This window comes from Nasonia vitripennis, assembly GCF_009193385.2.
Source record: "Nasonia vitripennis strain AsymCx chromosome 3 unlocalized genomic scaffold, Nvit_psr_1.1 chr3_random0005, whole genome shotgun sequence".
NCBI classification, from domain to species: Eukaryota; Metazoa; Arthropoda; class Insecta; order Hymenoptera; family Pteromalidae; genus Nasonia; species Nasonia vitripennis.
This window is the reverse complement of record NW_022279624.1, coordinates 1,842,249-1,861,646: the sequence shown is the minus strand read 5'-3', so window position 1 is coordinate 1,861,646 and position 19,398 is coordinate 1,842,249. Positions and strand designations below refer to the sequence as shown.

Below are 19,398 nucleotides of genomic sequence, written 5' to 3'. Positions count from 1 at the left end.
ATTAACAGTCAATTAGAGTTATACAAGCACGACATACGAAGATATTCGTGATTTTCTTATTTTTTCACTTTTTTGACCCGACTTATTTTGCGTAGTACTTTCGTAGCCATCAACTAGCTATCACCTGTGCTTCGCTTTAGACAATGAAATCTATTTTTACAAGCTTGAAAATTCCTTGTAATACGGCATGACTCTATTCTTACTCCAATAAATGCGTAAAAAATGTCCGAAAAAGCGTTTCATCGCTGGTCGAAAAATGGACCTATTTTTCGCCCATCTCTAGTAATATGTGGTATGTTGTAGCTTTAAACTTATATCGATTTCTACCAGGGATGTAGTAAATTTTAATATCTAGTTTTCTCAGTGTATCGAAATGCGTTCTTATATATATGATGTATAATAAATACACGGTTAATAATTAATATGTTATATCACGTACGACTTCGTATATTTGTTGTAAAGCTTCCAAGCTGACAGTACTCGTATCGAGAGTGTATACTGCATTCTCTACCTCCACAAAATCTACGTGCAAGCTCTTCTCCAGAATTCCGACCATTTTTGATCTTTTCGAATCGAGTATTTTAGCAGGTTCCACTTTTAATGATCTCGAAGTGCTTGCTTTCATTGCAGGTTTCCTTTCATTTGCTTGTCGAGAAAATAATTCGGCGAATTCTTTAAAATTCACATTTGGCTCTTCTTCAATTTCTAACCATAACGAACCCTATAGTTGACATAAGAATTAAAAGACGTACAAGTACAGTTCTTTTATATATATGCATACACACACACACACACATAGTGTAATGCAGCATTACCTTTACTGGAGAATCGGGACTAGATGAGATTGAGCCTGTTGCTTCTGACTGCACTGCAGGTACGATAATTCTTGTCCAGTACAGCGGTTTCATGGGGGTTTCTGGATTGACGGGTGGCTTCCGTATCACTGCAAAAGTAAATTTTTATTACTTCCCGTGAAATGATAGTAGATTGCACAAACGGGGGCAAAAATAGGCTCTAAAAGAGCACAATCGTCCCTTGTTGTTCACTGTATTACAGTTCGCCGAAAATGGCCCTTTGTCTCATATGCACGTCCCTGGTAGAAATCGATATAAGTTTAAAGCTACAACATACCACATATTACTAGAGATGGGCGAAAAATAGGTCCATTTTTCGACCAGCGATGAAACGCTTTTTCGGACATTTTTTACGCATTTATTGAAGTAAGAATAGAGTCATACCGTATTACAAGGAATTTTCAAGCTTGTAAAAATAGATTTCATTGTCTAAAGTAAAGCACAGGTGATAGCTAGTTGATGGCTACGAAAGTACTACGCAAAATAAGTCGGGTCAAAAAAGTGAAAAAATAAGAAAATCACGAATATCTTCGTATGTCGTGCTTGTATAACTGTAATTGACTGTTAATTGTGTAAACCGTTTGGAAATCGATTAAAATCCGTAAGCCTCTTTGAAATTAGTGTACGACACAAGGAATAATATCAATACGAAAGATTTAAGGTTATGTTCATTCCAACAAATGCTCAAGAAATGGGAGAAAAAGCGTTTCATCACAAGCTATGACTAGGCTATTTCTCATAGCCATTTCATAGTTTACAGCCCATTTTAAATTTTCGAATTTCTACCAGGGGTGTTACAAAAATGAAATGATTATAAAATGTATCTAACAATCGAGAAAAAGGTATAATGGAGTGATAATAGAGTTTTTGGAGCGTCAGAAATAAACGGTAGCGAAATAGTCGTTTTAATTTTAATCCCTCGGCAAAGCTTAAATTTTCCAAGAACTTTGGCAATTTAGGAAAATTGGAAATAGTTACGGATTATGACACTCAAGACTATGCCGCACTCGTACTCAAATATCATCTTTGCTTGGAATTAAGCCTATTATTTATATAGAAGTATAATATACAATTATTACGCTCTCCGATCGACCGTGGGCGGGACCGGAAAGTTTATTTGTATTTGCTTTCAACCCGTAAATTTTAAGTTGTGAAATTAGAGTTCTGATTGTATAACAGGAAAGTAAATTTGTAGATCGTTTATACTTCTCGGGTGATTAAACTCACTTCATCAGCGAATTAGTCTACGACTTTAATCACTTGTTGCATATCGTGCTATAATAGCTGAAATCAAATTAGATAAGTACACTGATGTAATTATGCGTCTCATATGGTGAGTCGCAATTTTTTTAATAAATAAATGATGAACTCACTTGCTCTGGAAGGTGGATTCCAGCCTCCAACGGGTGGCAGAGGCAAAGCGGCTGGGCCGCCAGGTGGTAGTGGCGGTGGTGGACCAACTACCGTTGCAACCAACGGAGGAGGTGGAGGTGACGGTGGGCCAGTCATCATCCCTGGTATCGGAGGTGGAGGTGGCGGTGGCCCAGACATCATCCCTGGCATCGGAGGTGGGGGCGGCGGTGGCGGTCCAGACATCATCTCTGGCATTGGAGGTGGGGGCGGCGGTGGCCCAGACATCATTCCTGGCATTGGAGGTGGAGGCGGCGGCTGCCTAGACATTATTCCTGTCATTGTAGGTGGATGTGGCAATAGTCCAGACATTATCCCGGGCATCGGAGGTGGGGGCGGCGACGGTGGCCCAGACATCATCCCTGGCATCGGAGGTGCAAGCGGCGGCGGCGACCCAGACATCATCTCTGGCATTGGAGGTGGGGGCGGCGGCGGCCCACACATCATCTCTGGCATTGGAGGTGGGGGCGGCGGCGGCCCAGACATCATTCCTGGCATTGGCGGTGGAGGCGGCGGCTGCCCAGACATTATTCCTGTCATTGTAGGTGGATGTGGCGATAGCCCAGACATTATCCCGGGCATCGGAGGTGGGGGTGGCGGTGGTGGCAGGCTTGCCAGCATTTCGGGCCTCGAAGGTGGTGATGGTGGAGAGAGCGACGCAGGCTTGTCTTCTACTATCTCGGTCATTGGAGTTAGTGATGCTATTATTTCACTGTTACTTTTGAATTCGTTGTCATTGTTGTCATTTTTTATATTTGTCATATTATATTTGTTCTCAATAGCATTTGGCAATTCGGCACTACGATCAGCGATAACTGAGCTCAAAGAACTTTCCAATTTAAAAGGTCTTTTAACAGCTTTGGAAACATCGCCACTCAAATCTTCAGAAGCTATAAAGGAGCGCGTTTTTTCGGATAATATAGGCGAAATGTCCAATGCACTTGCAGTAAACCTGCCACTACTGTCAGAACTTTTTTCTGATGTGCGATCCTCCTTTTCGCGATTCTTTGGCATTGGCGAACTGGCATCAGCAGCTTTGCCGACCGGTAAATCTGATGTACTATCAGTTTGAACTGCTTTACTCTCTGTCTGTATACGGCTTTGTTTTACGACTTCACGCAACTCTGATAAATCTTTACGAAGCCTCGTGTTTTCATCCACCAAATCCTCAATTTTCTCCGACAAATTTTTGGGTTTCTTGGTAGCTTCTGCTACTAGTATTGCCGATATATCCTTTGGCGTCCAATAATACATGTGGTCCATCTGTCAAATTGCCAGTTGATTAACATTGTTGATTGCACTTTAGCGATTGGTGAGCGAACTACATAATATGTGTGTCGAACATGAACCCAAGTGGAAATAAAAAACATAAGAAAATGTGAGAGACTGCAATATTTTGTAACATTTTGAATCTATTTCATACTTTGCTATGTGCATTTATTTATATTTATATGCGCTTTGCAAATTCAGCGCCATGAATACATTCAACCAGTACATTTTCGGCGACAATTCAAGACTAAAAGTGTACAACGACGCGTAAAACGCATTAAAAAGAAACTAGCGCGCCACGCTTTGCGCTGACTACCTAACGTTTGTGTTAGTTATCTACTTAAAAACAGTTTTTGAAGATTTATCCTTCGAAAATATATTTGTCACGGTAAGAAGTTGTATTTTGAAAATATCTACAACTTACACATTTAACATTTTCATGTAAAACGTACAGCTGCAAAATTATATGGTAAATAATTGATTTTTTGGTTCTTTTAACTCTTTTTTGTAGAATGCTTAGGATTTTAGTTAGACCCAAAAACCGTTTTTGTCGATTTTTCGAGGTGACCGCATTCTGCGTATATGTGCGGGATTAAGCTGAAAATAGAACCACAAGGTTCTGGTGTTGAGGGGAATTTACACACAAATTTTTAGCCCGATCAACTAAAGTCTCTCAGAAGTTACATGTTACACACACCAAAATTTTTATTAAAAAATACACGTAAAAATCGAACAAATTGTGTTCGCATTTGAAAATGACGTAGAGCTTTGGGATAAAAAAATAGTTTTATAGTTTGTGTGAGTGGAGACCTAAAATTTCAGCTCGATCGGTCGAAAATTGCGTGATATTGCACCTCACACATTTTTATTCGCTTACAAAACTATAAAGCACTTGCGTGCTTAAAAAGGTAAAAAACTTTAGATATTTACTTGAACTGGCTTACGTTTTCGTACATATGACAAGCCATTCATTTTCTTACATTTAATTATTTTCATATGTGTGTGTATGTGTGTATATATACGCACACAACATGGCTTTCTACATTTAAAAATTTTCACCAAAGTGACCAGACTTGGACCCCAAAGAACGTTCCCCTAAAGTGAAAAATACGTGCAACGAAAGTTTGAATTGAAATTGTATTAGCAATAATTGGAACGTTGATGAATCGTTGCCAGAACGTTTCTACAACGTAAATTAAAAATTCGTTAAATATTATTGAAACTTTATCCGAACCATAATATAAATAATCCACTACAACTCCCACCCTACCACTCTATCTTTGATACTTTGCTTTATAGACTTCAGAGAATTACTTCACGCGTGGACTTGGATACGCCATCTACATAATAATTGATGTACTCATATTATCCGTAAATATACGTACATATGCTTTTAGAAACGTCTCTAACTATATTATTTCAAAACGTTTTGGCAATGTTCTGGTAACGTTTTTTTCGCTTTAAGGGAAGTTTCTTTGGTTCCCAGTGCAACGTTGCGGCAACGTTTCCACAACGTTTCCTGCTATGGACAAAATGAAAATTTAGCTCTATACTTTAACCAACGAAGATAGACCTTAATAGAAGCGCAAAGCCCCATCCCAAAGTGAGGCACCCCGAGCGCTAGTACGCACCCCGACTACGCGCGGCGCGTCAGTCTAATTCTGGCGTTCTGCCGGTAACATGAGATGCGCGATCGATAACATACCGCTCGGGACGGTAAAATGTTTTTTCGCTATGTGCAATGGTAAAGCTATGCATTGCAACTATGCTAATTACTGTCGACAATGCATAAGGACTGTGCACAACTAAAAATAAGTACTAGACAACACGAATAAGCCAATTATACCCTAAATTCTTATCCTTAAACCCAAATGGGGCCACAACTTAAATATTATTTAAGAGATTTTTTTAGATTTTTAGATTTTTTTTTTAATTCGTACACATACAAGCCAGCATATGGTTATTATTATGGTTATTCTTCTTATTATCATCATTAAATATTCGAATTATTTTATATTTATAAAATGCGTTGAAATAAAATATATTATAATTTATTATTATATATAAAATATTCTAATGATTTTTTTTATTGCTTCAACAGATTTCCACACTACCTTTGAGGTACTGTTGTTAGCGCGCTGGACATTTTTATTTATTTATTTGGAATTAATTATATAACAAGGTTGGAATAACTAATACATATAATTTGAATTGACTAACAAATAAATAATTAGATAAAACGCGGAAATTGAAAAAAATCTTTTTACATAATTATTCCAAATAAAACCGTGGAGTCCTTCGCCTATAGCCCTACGTAAACCACGCCTAGTTTGATTGAATATGCATCTATTTAATAAAACGAGGTGAGAAAAAATCTGCCTTGACAGCTTAACTGATAATTGAGGGTTAAAAACAATAGATGATCTTCGCGCGTGTAAACACATACGCGACCGCGACTTCGCGCGCCTTTTTTAATGATTTTCAAATTTAAAAAATACATTTTGTGATTTAAGGTCTTACAATCATATAGTAATAATGATACAAATATACAATTGTTATTGCTCAGATTTTGTTCATTTACTGATAATAATAGAATTCCTCTTGCATAAAGTAAGATATACGAAGACATCGTTGGATGAACATTAAATTGATTGCGTTAATATGATTATAGTATGCATTTACAATCGATATAGCATGAATATTATAAAAAAATTAATGTTGAGGGAATGTTAATTACTCGTACATAAATTCTATAAGAATAATGTGTTTTATTTAAACGCATTTTATGAATATCAAATAATTCGAATATTTAATGTAATATAAATAATAATAATAATAATAATGATAATAAGAAGAAGAAGAATAACGATAATAATAACCATATGCTGGCTTGTATGTGTACGAATTAAAAAAAAAATCGCACCCAATTTGAACTCGGATCAAAAGGGTTGAGAGTCGAGTACGTTGTCCATTGGACTAACGTTATCGAAGTTTAAGGATAAGAATTTAGGGTATAATTGGCTTATTCGTGTTGTTTAGTACTTATTTTTAGTTGTGCACAGTCCTTACGCATTGTCAACAGTAATTAGCATAGTTGCAATGCATAGCTTTACCATTGCACATAGCGAAAAAACATTTTACCGTCCCGAGCGGTATGTTATCGATCGCGCATCTCATGTTACCGGCAGAACGTCAGAATTAGACTGACGCGCCGCGCGTAGCCGGGGTGCGTACTAGAGCTCGGGGTGCCTCACTTTGGGATGGGGCTTTGCGCTTCTATTAAGGTCTATCTTCATTGTTTTAACACTTAAATATTTGCTATTGTGATAAAATAAAAAACATAACCTCAAAAACTAAAGCGGATCAGCATTGTAAACATCATTACGAATAATATAATTATGATCTTGATTACTTTTTAACAAAAATAAATTCAAAATGATGATTTAAAAATTTGCTCTTAAGTCCTATAAAAGCAATTTTTTCAGGATTGTCCAACTTTACCAAACAAACGATTTCCATAAAGCAGTAGTTGGACACATTTAATTACAATGTCTGACTACTGGATTATAATCGCGTCCAAGTACTGGTACAATCGCGTCAAATGGTGTCCAACTATACGGCATTTCGATGCCACTCTAAAATTTAATTTTATTGTAAAAACTGATTGTTTGCGGTTCCGTTTTATTTTAATTGAAAGATAATTGTGTTAGCTAAATGTTGGTGTTAAAAGTTTTTGATGTACTGCAATTTGTCCATACAAAATCAATAACTTTCTACTTTTGTCTCAATATCTGTTTAAGTACTGGGCATTTTACCTGATATAATATACGTACCTTAAATGAATCATTAAGTTGCGGCGCAGCTTCATCATTGTCCGGGTGTGTTCTCAAAATTCCAGCAGAAACAAGATGGGAGCAGAAGGCAGTACCGATCGCTTTTAAATCAATATCCGACATTTGAGATTTCAAATGCTTCGATAAGCCAGATGTTGCCCAATTGACCAAGTACTGTCCTGTAAAAAATAAATCATGCGAAGTTCTTTGCATTAATCGGCATGTGCAACGTTTTCGCAAATACAAAATAAATAGATAAAAAAATGAAGCGAATTTCAGATGACGCGCATCAATCGAAAAGTGATAGGCAAAGGGGCGTTTGAAGATATTTCATGCGAGCGCACGCATGTGCATCGTAATATGTGCCATGGTATATGAGGAATTATACAGGAAAAATTCCATTTTCTGGTTAGAGAAACCGAAAAAACAAATGTTGGGGCACGCGTCTGCAACTTTTTTTTCTTATTGTAAATGTTTAGAACCATGCGAACCACGTTCCAACATCGAAAAAGTGCCTTATGGCACTGTTTTCTAGGACCTTCAAATTCGTCGAAAAATAGCCATTGTTCAAGGGCATGTACCTAATGCATAAGGGCACGAACCGAAAATGTATTACGGTAGAATGAAAGAACGGGAAAAGAGCTCCAATAAAAAAAATGTGTTAAAAATGCTTGATTTGGTCAAAAGTTACGCACAATTGCAAATGCGGAAAAATCATGAAAATTGTAAGATTTTTCGAAATCAAGATATATATATATATATATATATATATATATATATATATATATATATATATATATATATATATATATATATATATATATATATATATATATATATATATATATATATACACACACACACACACACACACACACGCGCGCGTTCCGCTATGCAGAACAAACGGCAAATGTAATATTTCAGATCGTAATTAATATTTCAATCGTAAAATTCATTCGCGCTTTCGTTTATTTTGAAATGAGCCTCCGTCGGATATATGTGCAAATCCAGAAAAAACCGGACCCTTTTGGGGGTCTGAGTGAACGAAATTGAAATTTGAAAGCACACCTCCCAGATCAACTTTTTTGGGTTCCTTAGGTCACTCAGAACCCGAAAAACCTTGGGTTCCCGCGATTACGAAATACTTATTTTTTGCCGGGCACTCTAAATTCTCTTATGGGAATTTAACACGTTGAAAATAACCGAAAATTGTCACTTTTTGTCTGGAGGCGCAATCCAAAAATGTGTATTAATAGAATCAAAGTATTTAAAAAAATTAATTTGAGGGCTGGTGGGTAAAAAATGGCTGCCTAGGTGAAAAGTTGTGCCTTGGAAATGGCAAAAAATCATCAATATTTCGATTTTTTTACGAAAATCAGCGATTTTTATAATTCTTATAACTTTTGATCCAAGCGGTCAATTTAGACCATCAGGGGCTCAAATTGTAGCCCTTGTCTTCCGTTCGGTTTAAAAATTTAGATTAACATTTTCATTTGTAAAATTAAAATGTTAATCCAATTAATTTAAACGAAAATAAAAGAAAAGAGCTTTAATTTGAGCCCTGGATGATTAAAATTGGCTGCTCGAATCAAAAGTTATACGAATTTTAAGAATAAGAGAAAGATCGCTGATTTTAGTAAAACATCTTACTCTTACATCTCATCTTACTATTTACTATTGTCAAACCTAGACAACGTTGTCCCTAGGCAATTATTTTTTACTCACCAGCCCTCAAATTGAAGCTCTCTTCTAATACTTCGATCCTAGTAATACACATTTTTGGATCGCGCCTTTAGACACTGAGCAAATAAAGTTGAACCATGGTTAATTTTCGTTTATTTTTCCCATGTTAAATTCCCATAAAAGAATGTAAAGTGCCCGGCAAAAAAATAAGTATTTCGTAATCGTGGGAACCCAAGGTTTTTCGGGTTCTATGTGGCCTAAGGAACCCAAAAAAGTTGGTCTGGGAGGTGTGTCACCAAATTTCAATTTCGTTCACTCAGACCCCCAAAAGTGTCTGGTTTTTTTCTGGATTTGCATTTCTCTCTCTCTGTCTCTCTCTCATATATATATATATATATATATATATATATATATATATATATATATATATATATAATATATATATATGAAATAAAAGAAAAAATATATATTTATATATTTCTTTTATTTCGAATTTAAGGGCAACGAAGTTTTATTTCCAAATAACATGCGACACATGTTTGAAATTGACGTTTGACTGCGTCCTTGAAGGCTAAAGCAATAAATACGTAGGGGGCGAAACAATTATGGTTTTTGCAAAGTGAAACGGTTTAAAGGGCTTTTTAAGGGAATTTGAGGATTGATTTTTCAGTTTTTGGCGACAACAATTAACCTATTTTAGGCTGGTAAGCGCCGGACGGAGGAAGACTGCGCGGATGTCCTGACTCACCTTCGAAGCGCTCGTAGAGTTTGAGATCGAGCTTCTGCGGCTTGGTGACGACGTTCCGCTCGTTGCTGAAGCTTGCAACCCTTCTGAGTAGCTTTCCCTCGCTGGCCCAGGCTGCGTCGCCCGTGGTGTGCCGTCGGCTCGTTTTCTCCTTGGGCGTCTGCAGCAGTCCTGCCTGATGGGCGACGGCTCGGGACGCCCTGGTACCTGCAATCAGACCGGCTCGGGTATTGCCGCGTCCCGCCTTATTGTTCCTTCTCCTACAGCTGTACCACACCATTTCTCGACTTTTCGCAAATCGCGTCACTCCTTATGCTAAAAGAGCTCGGCCGAGACTGATGCAGATCTGCGTGCCTCGATCGCGCATATTGCGACATTGGTGAGGCGGCCCTCTGGCAGGCTCTGCATCCCCTCTCCGCGGGAGAGTCTCCGTCTCCCCCTTCCATTTGCCGCGGCCCGCGCCGTTCTACCTGTTGTGTACCTATTGTATACCTATCATAGCTATATACCTGTATGTACGAGCTGCATTAAGTATATACAAGTACATATACCTTCTGACAGGCTCTGCGCGCGGCGCATAGACATCATCATATACCCGTATACGCGCATCAAGGCTCTTGGAAGTTGGAATTTTCACGGCACTGCCAATTGTCATCAACAAGGCCGTTTGCTAATTACTGTGTGATATATGCGACATATATGTGACATTGTCGTGCCCGAGACGACTATGAGCGCAAACAATTACTGTATACACTATTATCTGTATGCAGCTTAGCGAGGACTGGATTTCACAATGAACAAGAAGCTTTATAGAGCTAGCATATGTGGGACTCGTTTGCCGATGAAGTAGCAGTAGAAAGGAGTAGAAACTGCGACTCACTGCGACTAACTGCGACTAATTCGAGACTAATTCAGTCGGTGTATAAATGAAGGATAAATAAGTATAGAACGTGAAACTCTCGATAACTCACGCAAGTGAATTTGCGAAACGGCTGAATGGCTGTCTGAGTGACTGTCGTCAGTCCGGAAGACGCTGCCGAGCTTGTCCTGACTTTCGCCGAGCGATGCTTGATCGGAGGCAGCTCCGGGGTCGGTGAAAACACTGTCACTCGATGACTCCTTGCTGGGGGGCGAGGCTGCCCCGGGCGGCATGAGATCTCTGTTGGCGCGGCGCCAGGAGTCCGTCACCAGCAAGAGCGGACTCATTGCCTCCTTCGACGCCTTCAGCTGCAGCTCCACGTCCTCGGCAGCTGTCGCCGGCATAACCGTCCTCGCTACCTGCCCATCCCTCTCACCTGTCTCGGCACTCTGGGCCTCTCCCGTTGGCTCATCAGTCTGCCGCCGCTGCCGATTAAAACATTTCAATCGAATCCATGGCATGTTTCACAAGATATAATTAGCCGCAATAGGCGGCACGCAGAGCAAATGCTCAGCATTATTCTGTAATTATTGTTGTACCGAAGGACAATAATTTACTTTATAGCTCAGTGTGGCTAAAATCCGCTGTTAAGTCACGCCTATCTGTGACTAAAGTAGTCCTTTTTTGCACTGTGTTTATCACACTCGCTACACTCGTGCGCTAACCCCACGGTGCAAATAAGGAATACTTTAGTCACGAATAGGCGAGACTTGCGGATTTTAGCAATCTGTGCTATAAAATTTTATACGATACTCTTGACTTAAATGGTTCAGTTTTACACGGAGCATCGTAAAATGCGTACTATTCGCAACTATATATAGCGTATAATTTGGATCTGTGGGCAGCCTATAACATCAACTGTAAGTGTATAACTGTGGTGTATGTTATATAATGCAGTACACAATATACTGCATACGTCACTCGCCGTGAAAAATTGCGATGTGCTTTAAATTACTATGCATCTCTCGGAGGTACACCTACGCGGCGCTCTCGAAAATGCCTGCTCCCACAGCTGCAGTATATATAGTAAAGGTATACTCATTGAAATAACGCACAGGCATCAGGCACATATCGATTGGGGCAAGTATAATAAATCTCTGTGCGTGCGTGCGTGCGTGTGCGCGCATGCATAAGTATGTATGCATTGTTGCCCTGCCCTGCGGCTGCAGTAGAGGCTAGAGGTACCTGCGGAGCGACTCTCGGAGGCTGAGGGGCTGGCCTCTTGGTGAGATTGTGCTGGGGCGTTTGCGGTTTCGGGCCGTGGCCGCTGCAGCTGACTCTTGGCTTGCAGGAGAAGCTGATGGACTTGACACTACTGACGGGAGCCGAATCCAGCAGCTCCTCGACGATGCTGGCCGAGCTCGCGGCTGAGACATCCTTCGACCTGCAGCGCTGCTTGCTGCGCCTGCCGAGAGCCTCGCTCTGCAGGTTGCCCATCGCAGTGCCGCGGGGGCTCGAGGCGAGCCGGGTGGCATTAGTCGCATATAAGGAGCGCAGCGATTCTATCCAGAGCCAGGCGATGTCCCGCAGTCGCGGCCGAGCACCGATGCCGCCGCCGCCGCCGCTGCTGCTGCTGTTACTGCTGTTGCTGCTACCACTGATGGGGCTTGCAGGCAAGGGATGATGCAGCAGCGTTATCGCGACTGCGCAACTGCTATCGAAGCCGCCGCCGCCACCACCTTTCCCGCTTCCATCATCCGAGCTTATTCCCTCCTCCTCGTTCTCCCGCGTCGGGTTCATGACTCGATGGCGCACGTTTACCTATTGTTTGCGCATTCCCTTCTATTTTAAACCTCCTAATTCACACGCACTTATTCAACCGCAACACAAAACCGATGATTTTTAATTCACAATCATATAATATTTCGACGGTCGCCGCTGGATTACGATGAAAAGATCATACGCAATACGAATACAAATACGCAAACATTCTCATCGCGAGAGTGTGACGACGCAACGGAAAATCGAGCCAAACAAAGGTAGAACGCCTAGAGCTATACAAGTATACTATGCTGTTTATAATACAGTCACTTACTTGCCACTCATCATGTCACCTATCATATCGCACGCACCCATGCTTATACGTAGCATAATATAGCTATTTATTGCGTATACCTACTTAATATATATACAACGGGCGCGCCGGCGCGACTCGGCTCCACAGGCTATGTATAACTGAACAGCTAAATCCTGAATCCACGTTCTAAAAAAACGTTAACAAATATTTTCACACTCTATGCATGCACAATTTTTGAGATTAGAAAATATATATTTCATCGTTACTTATTTTATGACTTACGAATAATTGACACAAATCATTTCCAAAATTTGAAAACCATGCTAAACTAAGTACGATTGGTTTTATCAACTCTTTATCATTCAGACTCAATTATTTAATTTTAAATGTTGATGCCATGTATTTACATTTATATTTAAATCGGATACATGCTGATGTACAGATTTTACACTGAGAAAAATGAGCTAATAAAAGTTATTATAATTAAGTTCAGGAAAAATTACTATAATACATAATAACGGCGGGACATACTTGCATTACATTAAATTTTACTACGTAACATAGTAATTTTTGAAGCTCATGAAATATTTTGAAAAATTCATTTTTTACCCCTTTAACGCTTATTATTTTGTTGGTTATTAATGTTTTTTGTCACGTATTTGTAGTATGTTAGAATAAACTAATAAAGAATTTTTTCCCGGCGGTGACGGGAATTGAAACTGGATCTCCGGGATGACAGTTGAGTGCGCTGACCACTCACCTAAACAGAACTGTTAAGTACCAAATTTCAGATCTGGTATATTAATCATCCTCACTTATGGGTTAACATTAATAATAATAAAACGAGAATTAAAAAATAACAGCAGAAAAAAGTAAATAATGGTTCGTTAATTTAATAAAGCTGCTCCCCTTCATGCTCTTCACATTATACATTTGAATTCGCGGCAGTTTGTTTATTTATTTATTCATCAGAAAATTTACAAGGTATGTACATCATACCTCAAATCCTGCAGAGGTAAATGAAGTTACCTGTTAGCAGGCCTACTGGTTATACAACAAAAAAGTATAACATAAAACTTTGCTGTAACTGATGCATAAGTTGCACTCGAGCACGATTGTAGTACGGCAGTGTACGCTGCCCGCGTAAAGTACGCGGGCAGATTCGGTAGTGGTGAGCAATAGTCAGTCCCGCTCTGGGTATGCTCCGATGCGCACGCTTCACAAATTAACCGAGGCCTTACTGTACATACCATTAAATAAAGGAGTCTGCTAAGAATAAGATTGTGAGGTGTTTAATCAATATCATCCCACGATTTGCACATCTCTGCGTCAGAACCTTAAAAAGGACATATCAATGGCGACGAGGATAAAAAGTGTCGTATAACGCCAAGAAAAACGTGGTCGCAGCATAACTGAAATTAAGTGTACGGTGTGGCACAAATGCCTGGTGTAAATTCCCTGGTAGAAATCGATATAAGTTTAAAGCTACAACATACCACGTATTACTAGAGATGGGCGAAAAATAGGTCCATTTTTCGACCAGCGATGAAACGCTTTTTCAGACATTTTTTACGCATTTATTGGAGTAAGAATAGAGTCATACCGTATTACAAGGAATTTTCAAGCTTGTAAAAATAGATTTCATTGTCTAAAGTAAAGCACAGGTGATAGCTACGAAAAGCTAGTTGATGGCTACGAAAGTACTACGCAAAATAAGTCGAGTCAAAAAAGTGAAAAAATAAGAAAATCACGATTATCTTCGTATGTCGTGCTTGTATAACTCTAATTGACTGTTAATTGTGTAAACCGTTTGGAAATCGATTAAAATCCGTAAGCCTCTTTGAAATTAGTGTACGACACAAGGAATAATACCAATACGAAAGATTTGAGGTTATGTTCATTCCAACAAATGCTCAAGAAATGGGAGAAAAAGCGTTTCATCACAAGCTATGACTAGGCTATTTCTCATAGCCATTTCATAGTTTACAGCCCATTTTAAATGCTCGAATTTCTACCAGAGTTGGACGTTTATTAAAAGCGAAATATTGTTAAATCACACTTCGTGGATCCAAACGCTCAGTAAAGAGAACTTGATAGAGGTTTGCATACATTACGGTTTAAGTGCAGACGAATCGCACACCGTGGATAGTTTACGCAAAACTTTGAATAAATGTGTTAAAACAGTAATACAAGAAAATACGAAAACGGAAAACAAATCGCCAACGAAAAGTAACGGTACAAATAGCGAAACGGAAACTAAAAGTAGCAGTTCTAAGGAAACATCAAATATGTCGCTGCTAGGCCACGTGGAGCCGTACAAAAAGAAGGCAAATCTAAACAGTTTTTTGGATCAGCTCGAGGCATACGCTCAGCTGAATAACGTTGACAATACAAAAAAGCCGAAGCTGCTGCTGACATTTTTGTCAACGAAAGTCTACGACGAATTGGAAACCGACTGCGAGCCTGCGCAGGTGACTACACTCGAGTGGAATGAAATAAAAGAAAAATTAAAGAAACTTTACGATCCAGACAAAGGCGAGTATTCAGCGCGTGTTATTTTCCGGGACCGAAAACAAAAGCAAAATGAGAGCATTCAAGAGTACACATTGGCGCTAAGAAGATTGTCGATAAAGTGTAAATTTTCGTCGACCGAATTAAAAATCTAATGAAGGATCAATTGATTTCGGGAGTAAAAGCAAACTAATGAAATACGAGTTGCTGAAAGAAGCTGAAGGAAAAAATCTAGAAGAAATTCTGGAAATTGCTAAAACCGTTGAAATCGCGAATGGCAAGGCGTCGGACGTCGAGAACAGACAAGAAACAATAAACACGGCCGAGGACAAGGAAACAGGCATGCATCACGTGAATACATCGCGTAACGGCCAATATCCGAAACAACAGTACTTTGATGGCAGAAGAAACGGAAATTTCCAGCAGAGACGACCGAATTTCAAAAACGGCAACTTCTCACGGGGGCAGCAACAACAGGGAAGTAACGCGCAAGCGAACGTAAATAATTTTTGTAAATGCTGCGGTAAAGGCAACCACTTGATTTTTCAATGCTCACTCAGATTCAAGTACTGCAGTGAATGCGGCATACAAGGTCACGTATTTCGTATGTGTCCTAGTAGAAATAATGATTTTAGACCAAGCCAAAGAGTAAATACACTAGAAACTGAGCAAATTGAAAATTCAAGTTCTGGTGATACAAGCGACAATAACAATAATAATACTAATAGTAGCTTTAATGACGATGTAGAAGTTCAGGCGCGTTATAATCACGATGACTATCATTTTGTACACGAAATTAAAATTGAGAATGAAATTGTTGAACCGGCTAGAGTAAACAAAGTTATCGAACCACAGTTTGAAATAATTAAAGTGAACAATATACCATTAAAAATGGAGATTGACTCCGGTTCACCAATTTCAGCTGTCTCGTTTGATTGTTATAAAAAAAATTTTTCGATGTTACCTATTCTTCGAGCATACAATAATCAACAAATACCCGCAAAAGGTAAGATTATGGTCGAGATTCAGCGTAATAATAATAATAATGATACCCGATGGATACCCGATTTTAGGTAGAGAATGGATGTATGCGCTAGGCATGTGGCCGCTTAAATTCGCAGAAAATATACCAAACAAAAACCAAAACATCAAGTATATCTACGATGTAAATCGATCGTACGTTGAGCAATTACGAACGGAATTCCCAGAGGTGTTCTCGGACGGTTTCGGGTTATTTAAACACGGCTGTTTATCATTAAAAGTAAAAGCTAATACAGTACCAAAATTTTTCCACGTAAAGTCCCATTCGCAATACAGCCTAAACTCGAAGCAAAAATTTATCGATTGGTAGAAAATAAAATATTAGTACCGATAGAATATAGCGAATGGGGTACGCCTATAGTACCGATAATAAAAGGCAACGGTGACATTAGAATCTGCGGTGATTTTAAAGTCACATTAAATCCTTCTCTTGAAATTGATCATTTTCCATCTCCGCGACCGGAAGCGGTAGTTTACGAATCACGTGGTGGTGAACAATTTTCAAAATTGGATCTAGCGGAGGCGTATCAACAATTGCCATTAGACGAAAAATCGCAAACATATGTCGTGATTAGTACACATTTAGGATTGTTTAAATTTACACGGCTGTCATACGGTGTTTCGACCGGACCTGGTTCCTTTCAAATTAAAATAACCGCGTTACTAATGGGAATTCCAAGCGTAGTTGTATACATCGACGACATCATAATAACAGCGCCAAATAAAACTGAACATATGAAACGATTGCGCGAAGTATTAAGCAGATTAAATGACGCTGGTTTAAAATTAAAGTTTGAGAAATGTAAGTTCTTACAAGACGAAGTCGTGTATTTAGGTTTTAAGATTGATAAATTTGGCATTCATCCAATAAAAAGTAAAATTGAATGCGTACAAAAAGCTCCTCAACCGTCGTGTATATCTGAATTACGTAGTTTTTTAGGGTCCGTGAATTATTACGCACGATTTATTCCAGATATCGGGACTAAATTGAGGCCGTTGTACGATTGTTTGGAAAAACAGCGTAGTTTTCTGTGGACTGCCGATTGTGAAAAAGCGTTTAAAAAGATAAAAACTCATTTAATTTCGGAAAAATTTTTAGTACACTACGACCCAAATAAACCGCTAATACTGACATGTGACGCGTCACCGCAAGGTGTATCGGCGGTGCTGTCGCATCGCATTAATAAAAACGATTTTCCACAAATACATTACGCTAGTCGAACGTTGAACGTAAGCAAACGAAACTATTCGCAATTAGATCGAGAAGGGTTAGCAATTATTTTTGGGGTTAAAACATATTTCGAGTACCTATTCGGTCAAAAGTTTTTATTACAAACCGACAACGCCGCACTTACACGCATTTTCCACCCAGAAAAATCTATACCGACAATTGCAGCCGCACGCATACAAAGATGGGCAGTATTTTTGACAGCTTTCCGTTACGAAATCAAGCACATAAAAGGCACAGAAAACTACACTGACTGGTTAAGCAGATTGCCTATCAAAAACACACGCGAAACAACAAAAGCAAGAGAATCAGCCGACGATGTATCAAATGTATACTTCAGTTATGTAACAGAACACGATTTAGCGTCATTAGATTGGAGAAACGTACAACGAGCGACGCAGGAAGACAGAATACTATGTAAAATAATGCGATACTGTATCGATGGTTGGCCAGACAAAACGCCGGTAGAAAAAGAATTAGCAATTTATTGAAACAAACGTGAGGCAATATCGGTTGAAAATAATTGTGTACTTTGGGGACATAGAGTTGTTATTCCAGAAAAATTAAAAACACTAGTACTGCACGAGTTACACTTCAGCCATTTCGGTATCAGTAAGATGAAAGCACTAGCCCGATCTTTTGTCTGGTGGCCAACGATTGATCACGATTTAGAGGGATTAACACGTTCATGTACAAAATGCTTAGAAACAAAAAAGAAACCGGTGAAAATCCCTTTGACGCCATGGTCGTGGCCTACGATGCCTTGGCATAGGGTTCACGCTTGCAGGAAAAACTATACTTTTTTTGATGATCGACAGTCATTATAAATGGCCGGAAGCTTTTATTATGCCAAATATGTCGGAAAAGGCCACGATCTCAGTATTCAAAGAGGTTTTCACACGTTTTGGCTACCCCGCACATTTAGTCACTGACAACTACTCAACATTCGTCGGGGGAAGTTTTCAAAATCTCATGAAAAAGTCAGGCATTCGTCACAGCACAAGTCCACCGTATTGCCCAGCGACAAACGGGGCAGCGGAAAATCTAGTGGACACGTTCAAGCGTAAGGTTACAAATTAACCGAGGCCTTACTGTACATGGTTACCTGTATAATAAAAAGTGGTTTAACAGTAGAAGACTAACTAACTAACTTTTATTCGATTATAGGAGTACTCCACACAGTTCCACGAACCAATCTCCAGCTAAGCTTATGCTTGGACGTGAATTACGTACTAGATTTTCTTTATTGCGGCCGAGAGAGGCCGAAAGTTTGATGTATAATAATCAAAACCGACAAGTCCAAAATCATAAAGGGTCGAGAAATGTAAAATTCAGTGTGGATGACTGTGTTATGGTCACGGACTACCGATCGGGAAAAATGAAATGGACGAAAGCTAGAATTAAGAAAATTATTGTGCCGGGGGTAACCTTTCTAGTTGAAGTTGACGGCGAAAACGTACGGAAACGGCACAGTAACCAAATGATTGAAAGTAGCGAGCGAGTGTTCGACGAGCACGATAATATCAGTAAAAAGACAGTGAGTAGTCAGCAGCCAGAGCGACGCCGCTCTGAAAGAATTAAAAATAATCAAAACAAATAAAATCTAAATAAAATATATTAATTTAGGACCTAGTTTAAGTTTGCATTATGTAACGAAGCGATAATTTCTTAAGATAAGTGGGGGAGAGTGTTGTAACTGACGTATAAGTTGCACTCGAGCACGATTGTAGTACGGCAGTGTACGCTGCCCGCGTAAAGTACGTGGGCAGATTCGGCAGTGGTGAGCAATAGTCAGTCCCGTTCTGGGTATGCTCCGATGCGCACGCTTCACAAATTAACCGAGGCCTTACTGTACATGGCATTAAATAAAGGAGTCTGCTAAGAATAA

The 19,398-nt window shown here is 39.3% G+C and overlaps 2 protein-coding genes across 5 annotated transcripts in view; one reads left to right on the top strand and one right to left on the bottom strand.

The window, feature by feature from the left end:
- Positions 1-12,672, bottom strand: part of LOC100118574 (protein cappuccino) — a 23,411-nt gene extending 10,739 nt beyond the window's left edge. For 3 of the 4 annotated variants that reach the window (XM_031925871.2, XM_031925872.2, XM_031925873.2), the window contains exons 1-7: positions 11,899-12,672; positions 10,766-11,138; positions 9,798-10,001; positions 7,367-7,545; positions 2,228-3,527; positions 816-943; positions 440-721 (exon numbers count right to left, since the gene is read on the bottom strand). In XM_031925871.2, the coding sequence (XP_031781731.1) occupies positions 440-721; positions 816-943; positions 2,228-3,527; positions 7,367-7,545; positions 9,798-10,001; positions 10,766-11,138; positions 11,899-12,453 (3,021 nt within the window). In that variant the 5' untranslated portion in view covers positions 12,454-12,672. Of the gene's footprint in view, positions 1-439; positions 722-815; positions 944-2,227; positions 3,528-7,366; positions 7,546-9,797; positions 10,002-10,071; positions 10,311-10,765; positions 11,139-11,898 lie in introns of those variants that run through there. The other variant, XM_016987264.3, reaches the window with a different exon arrangement.
- On the top strand, positions 12,605-19,398 carry LOC116738655. Its single transcript, XM_032601796.1, has 2 exons — positions 12,605-12,692; positions 13,470-19,398. The coding sequence occupies exon 2, from the start codon at positions 15,434-15,436 to the stop codon at positions 16,316-16,318; it is 885 nt and encodes a 294-aa protein (XP_032457687.1). The 5' UTR covers positions 12,605-12,692; positions 13,470-15,433; the 3' UTR covers positions 16,319-19,398.

Coding starts and splice junctions, on each gene's coding strand:
- LOC116738655 (XM_032601796.1), top strand. CDS start 15,434: ATGAAATACGAGTTGCTGAAAGAAGCTGAAGGAAAAAATCTAGAAGAA.